The 7,011-nt window shown below is 39.3% G+C and overlaps 1 protein-coding gene across 1 annotated transcript; it reads right to left on the bottom strand.

Annotated features, from left to right (window-relative positions):
* Positions 1-793: 793 nt before the first annotated feature.
* LOC132150470 (gastrula zinc finger protein XlCGF8.2DB-like) lies at positions 794-2,191 on the bottom strand. Its single transcript, XM_059559256.1, has one exon. It carries the CDS (start codon positions 2,188-2,190, stop codon positions 1,144-1,146), a length of 1,047 nt encoding a protein of 348 aa, XP_059415239.1. The 5' UTR covers position 2,191; the 3' UTR covers positions 794-1,143.
* Between the last annotated feature and the right edge of the window lie 4,820 nt (positions 2,192-7,011).

Below are 7,011 nucleotides of genomic sequence, written 5' to 3' on the forward strand. Positions count from 1 at the left end.
AATGGCACAGAGACCTGGACCATTTACCTCCGTGCACACATATGGACATTTAGAATTATGCACATTTAACTACCCTAGCCAACCCCGAACTGGTTTGTCCACTTTGCAGCCCCCAACACAAAAACCTGTTACAGTATGTGTCATTGGGCTAAAATCTAATTACAACTAACTACCTAAACATAGACAGCTTTAGCCTACATCAAAACATATTGGAAATGTTTGTGTACATTGAACATCTAGTTACAAACTAGTGTTTATGAAACAGTCGCAGTTAATTACATTTTGGTCAAGAAGTGTCTGCCAAATGCAATGTAATTACAACACGCTAAAACGCATGTGAAGAAACTTACTTTGGCCAGTACAACACTGTTTTCACCACCTGGAGGCTTGTAGATGGCCAAGTCCTGCACCCAGCCACAGCAGAAAGCCTCGTAACTTTCCAAAGACTTGTGGCTTTTAAACTCCTGCATTGTGTAGTAACTTACATCATAAACTAGATAGTTCACAATGTCCATATATATGCATGGAGGTAAATGGTTCAGGTCTATGTGCCACTCCACTGCAGGGAGCTTATATGGGTTGATATTTTGGATGCCTGAGAGCTTCTCCAAATGCAGCTGTTTTGCGCTTGGTGTAACCTAAAAAACTGTATTCCATTGTTCCTATGTTTCCCATATGTATCGTGTGAGGTATTGGAGCAGTTTTTAACGCAGCAGTGAATTCCATGCATGGTAAAACAGTGCGGAATTGCGAGAACCACCCCTACTACCAAGTTAACAACACACTTAACAATCATGTTTTGCTGCTGGGATCCTGTCAACATGGCGGAGAGGGTGATATCGAGGTGAGGGGCTCTGTACCATGATGACAACTCTTCACTCTCAATACAAATAAACTTGAATTTAATTGAATGTAAATATAAACACAGCAGTCATCAATGGTGTTGTTTTACACTACAATTGAGACATTTTAACCAAAGGTTTTTTTTGTATTAAGACCCTAAAGAATCATCTCAACTTGTGAAATTGGGCATCCGATGACCCCTTTAACATGTAAAAGGCTTATTAAGTCTGAGTTACCAAATGATTATCAAGGTCACCTTTATGTTTAAAAGGCTTTCTACACAGAGTAGATGAAAGCCTTTTACCCAGTATGAATTAACACATGCTTCTTAAGGCTTGCTTTCTTTGTAAAACTCTTTCCACACTGAGAGCAGATGAAAGACTTTATCCCAGTATGAATTAACATGTGATCCTTAAGGCTTGATTTATCTCTAAAAGTCTTTCCACACTGAGAGCAGGAGAAAGGCTTTTCCCCAGTATGAATTAACATGTGCTTCTTAAGGTTTGATTTCTTTGTAAAACTCTTTCCACACTGAGAGCAGCTGAATGACTTTATCCCAGCATGAATTAACATGTGATGCGTCAGGTTTCCTTTAAATGTGAAACTCTTTCCACACTGAGCGCAGGTGAAAGGCTTAATTCCAGCATGAATTAACATGTGATTCTTAATGCTTGCTCTCGTGGTAAAACTCTTTCCACACTGAGAGCAGCTGATATGGTTTTCTGAAGTGTGAGTTACCAAATGATTCTCAAGCTTTACTTTATGTGTGAAACTCTTTCCACACTGAGAGCAGCTGTAAGGCTTTATTCCAGTATGAATTAACATGTGCTTCTTAAGGCATAGTTTATATGTAAAACTCTTTCCACACTGAGAGCAGCTGAAAGACTTTATCCCAGTATGAATTAACATGTGAATCTTTAAGCTTGATTTCTGTGTAAAACTCTTTCCACACTCAGAGCAGCTGAAAGGCTTTTCTGAAGTATGAGTTACCAAATGATTCTTAAGTTGACCTTTCTGTGTAAAACTCTTTCCACACTGAGAGCAGCTGAAAGGCTTTATCCCAGCATGAATTAACATGTGATCCTTAATGCTTGCTCTCGTGGTAAAACTCTTTCCACACTGAGAGCAGCTGAAAGGTTTTATTTCAGCATGAATTAACATGTGCCTCTTAAGATTTCTGTTACATGTGAAAGTGTTTCCACACTCAGAGCAGCTGAAAGGCCCTTTGACTTCTCTTTCTTTAATGCTGCAACTCGCTGATTTTTCTCTATTGACATCATGCTCTTTCTGATCCTGATATTTCTCCTCCTCCTCATTCAGATCTGGTCTTTCTTCTTTCATTTCCATCAGGCCTAAAATGAAATCATTATAAAGATGAAAATCAATTGGAATGTTTTAAAAATAAATAATATTTTAAAATATTTGTGTACAGATGAAAACAATGACAAAACTGTCCCTTTTTAACACAGATCAGAGTATGTGAGCGGAGTAGAGCAGCAACAATTTCCCCTCCGTGCTCCAAGCACTCAATAATCACTCCACTCCAGCTCCGCTCAGGGTTCAGTTTCCTGCTCCTTGCTCCACTGATCAGAAACACTGCTCCGTGGTTAAATTATTTCACTATGCCTGAAAAATCAAAGTTATGTTCAGAAATTATATTAAACTAAAAATAAATACAATATTGTACAATTTATAACATGCTTTAACCTCCCGCACTCATCCACTGTCATTTTAACCTTTGTATGTGATCCACACATCTGTCAAGCTAACTAATTATATTTAATGTGTGAGTTGGCATAATTTGTGCTCATGACGGAGCAAGTGAAAACCTCAACACTCAGACTTTCGAAAAATCTTCTCCTACCTCTAGGCAAAATCATGCTGCTCTACTCCGCTCACATACTCTGACAAAGATCCATGAAAAATCTAAAAACATTGCATTGTGCTGCCAGGCCAGTAGTTGGCGATGTCATTTTGTAAAGAAGCACTACAGATTGACTGCTCCAGCAAACAGGGTTTGTTCTTTGATCATTTTCTGTAATTTAACTGGGGCTGTGACAACTAATCGATACAATTGATTACTATCGATAATGAAAATGATCATTATCGATTAGCCGGGTCTGCACTCAAGTGTACATCCAACTTCATCCGGTCGCGTCAAATTACAGCACTGAATTACGCATTTCTTTTTAGACAAAATGCGTCTAAAAATAGTGGAGAAAACAGAATGAGATGCTGCGTGAGAGTTACCTGATCCAAGCTTCCCAAAACATGAGAATTCCTTATTAATTTAAGATTTAAGCGAATGCATTAGCGTAATGGCTTGTCCTGTCAGGCACTTAGATAGATGCGTATGCATCCCAAGTACAAAAACTTTTAGTTTACGATCCTGATCTGTAAATGTCACCAATTCATGCGAGCATTTGCATTTGCATTTCATAAAGGCCTAAACTCACAGTCTATGTTCAGTTTAAATGTTTACTGAATGAGCATCGGCGCAGCAAATATATGTTGTTGAACGTAAAATTATGGTTTGAGTCAACATGCAGTGCACATTTTATGAAAGTAGGAACTGTAAAGAGATAACAGAGTGTAATTGAATATAAATATCAGACGTTTTATAACCGGCTTTTACGGGATAAAGAAATGACACTAAGACATGACTGATTAAAGTGAATGTGTTCCTGCAGAACATCACTCTCACTTGTTGGTTAACATGGAGTTTGTGATTTTATCATCCTTATTATTGTATTTTTTTAGTGCAGAAATTTAAACTACAGTGCATAGCATAAATGAGTACACCCCATCTGAATAAATATAAAAGATGTATTTTTTTAGTGATGACTAATATAATTCATGGAAAGATGGCAAAATTAAAACTTTTTAAACATATACTTAATAAAAAAAATAATAATAATATATGGCAATATTTTCTGTAAGATAAATAAACCAAATTTGTTTAAAGTCTAAAGGACTGCAGACATGAGTACACCCGAGATTCAATTTAGATATATAATATTCTAGTACTAAGTATTTTCTGCAGAACTTAAAGTATACTGCTCTGACCCTTCTTAGCACTGAGTGTACAAGTTCATGACAAATTTTTCACATCTGTCCTGTTTAACTCCTGGACGACTTCCTTAAAGGCTTTGGTCTTTAATAGGGATTGTTTTTTTTATGTTACCAGTGCCATATCGATACTTTTAACACAGTATCGGTGCCTAAACAGTGGCTGAACCGACACTTAATTAAAAAAAAAAAAAAAAAAAAGGGAGCCACAAGAAAACTATGGATATCATTAAAGAACCTTACATTTTTTTTTAATAAATCCATAGCTTTCACATACTCCTTGGATGCTCTAATTTTCCAATTTGTGCTTCCCTTACTCTAAGGCTAATAAATGTATTTCACGATCTGGGTCATTATTTAATACAAAACCACACTTATCCCGCGTTTCCACCAAGATTACCCGGAGCAATTGTACCAAGAACTTTTTCCCAGGAACGTTTTTCCCCCCAGACCTGTTGCTTTCGGTGTTTCCACCGCGGTGTAAAGTACCGGGAAGATTAGGCAGATAGTCTGGTGACGTAGATCTGCGCACGTTTCTCAATACAAAGTACGCTGGTTTTGGACTTGCATCCTGGGTAGTTCAGACTTTGCACATTCGACTCGGCAGCATGATGTCCGCAACAATGCAAATCTGGTAATTCTGCAAACAGCAGCGTACTTGATAACATCAGTCAGATCGCCTTGGCTACTGCAATTTTCTTCACTGTACATTTACAATAAAACGAAATATTATATCAATTTGCCTTTTTTATTTTCCTTTTAACATATAGATAAATTGAATACAGACCAAAGATTACCTGTTAGATTTACCCAAAACAAATTTTATTTTGTTTAACTACTAAAGAGACATCAGAGCCAGCGGCACACATCAGAAGGACTAGATAACAGTAACACAATAACAGTAATATTTTGAACATGATCTGAATAAATGGTGGTTGATATCACAATGCTGCGTGAACCAATCAGCATGTTTAGCGCCCAAGTCCTGCCCCCGAAAGTTCCAGAACTTTGAAAAAGTACTACCTCCCCAGCAGGGACTTTCTGAGGGGCATTTTTTTACCCAGAACTTTATTTAGTTCCTGCAAGTACCAGTACCAGCCTAAAGACCCTAGTTCCTGGTATCTCTGTCAATCACTCTGATATTTATAAAATGAATCAGTTCTGTGAATGACTGTATGGTCATTCTTAATAAAGTAGCAACAATGTCATTTGTAAAGTACAGTACTGTGCAAAAGTCTTAGGCACACTATTATTTTTACCCCAAAAAAGGATTTTAAGCAAGTTATTTATATCTTTTGCTATAGCGTGTCAGCAGGAAATATCAGTTTGCATTTCCACATGGAGATCTGATCTCACCATCATCGAATCTGTCTGTGATTACATGAAGAAACAGATGAAACTGAGACAGACTAAATATCTTTACCGCAAACAGACACGCTACAGCAGAAGATATAAATAACTGGCTGAACACCATTCTTTGGGGTGAAAATACTAACGTGCCTAAGACTTTTCCGCAGTAGTGTACATGTATAAAGTATAAATAAAGCATATTTGGATTAAAAGATGGCGCCAGTGTGTGTGGCCTGCCGTCTGTCTCTGCTTGCGCTCTGTGTGTTTGTGCTGTATGTATCACTTGTTGCTCTGAATGTCAACTCTCTGCTGGTGTATAATCGCCAAACACTGCTGGATCTATGACTTTACGCCGAAGCTTTAGTAAAGTCGGATCAATCTGCACGTGGGAATTTACCCCCGTTCCTGGCGGGAATCCCTGCTCACCTATGCCGCCTCCCGCACCCACTTCCTCGGCGTAAGTGCCCCCGTCGTCGGGGTAGACGTAGACGTCGGGGTAGACGTAGCGGTCGGCTGGTGAGGCTGAAGGCTTCTGTGGTGGACCTTTCTTCTGCTCCTTGGACCGAGTTTGGAGGCGTGCATGGCGGCCTTATTTCCCGGCGCTTACTGGAACCTGACGACCCATGGCTGATACCTGTCGTTGGCCCGGATGATGGGTTTCAGGCCCGCGGTTGCTGCTCTCCTCACCCCCGCTGGCGCGGGGTGAATCACTGCAACCTGCGGCCTATATGTCGGACTCCCCGGACAGCTGATACCGCAGATCCACAGGTTCCTACCAGACCCGGACTGGTGAACGCTAGATCACTAGCGAACAAGACTTTTATTCTAAAGGATCTCTTCACTTCCAGAGAATTGGATTTTCTCTTCGTGACTGAGACGTGGATGACTGTTGGTGAGTCCAGCGCTTTCATTGAATTATTACCACATGATTGCTGTTATTTTAACTCCCCTCGGATGTCGGGTCGAGGTGGAGGTACAGCCACTTTTTTTAAGAGTTCTTATAAGTGTAAGATGCCATCTCCGTCATCCTCTTTTACCAGCTTTGAACTCACTTTATTTGTGCTGGGTCACCCTCACATCGTACTGTGTGCCGTGGTCTATCGACTTCCGAAGTACAAAAAGGACTTCATAAATGAATTTTATGTTTTTTTGGCTGTAATTATGCCTAAATATGACAGTGTCCTTATTGTCGGTGATTTTAATATTCATGTATGTTGTCCTGATAAGCCAATGGCAACGGATTTTTTAAACCTTATTGACTCTTTTAATCTTGTACAGTCTGTGTCCGGACCTACACAAGAACGCGGACACACACTTGATCTTGTTTTATCTTATGGTCTGCCTGTTCTTAATCTTGAGATATGTGATGCAACTTTCTCTGATCATATGCCCGTTCTGTTCGAGGTTCCTCTTGCCTGTAATACTACAGTTAGATCTGCTGCTGCTGTTCGGCGCTGTCGTATTATTAACACCTCCACTGCCTTCAATCTTAGCTGCGTCTTTACTGAGACTGTCTCCTCTACTGAGGAGCTCAGTTCATGGTTTCACTCCACCTGTAAGCATGTAATAGACACTGTGGCTCCATTAAAAACCAGGCAGCCTGGTTTTTAATATTTATTATTATTGTATTTGTATCTCTGTGTGCAGCACTTTGGAAACCATGTGTTTATTTAAATTGTGCTATATAAATAAAATTGGATTGGATTGGATATTTAAATAAGTATAATTAATTGATGCGTTCATATGCGT

Source organism: Carassius carassius, chromosome 1 (genome assembly GCF_963082965.1).
Source record: "Carassius carassius chromosome 1, fCarCar2.1, whole genome shotgun sequence".
In the NCBI taxonomy this organism is placed as follows: domain Eukaryota; kingdom Metazoa; phylum Chordata; class Actinopteri; order Cypriniformes; family Cyprinidae; genus Carassius; species Carassius carassius.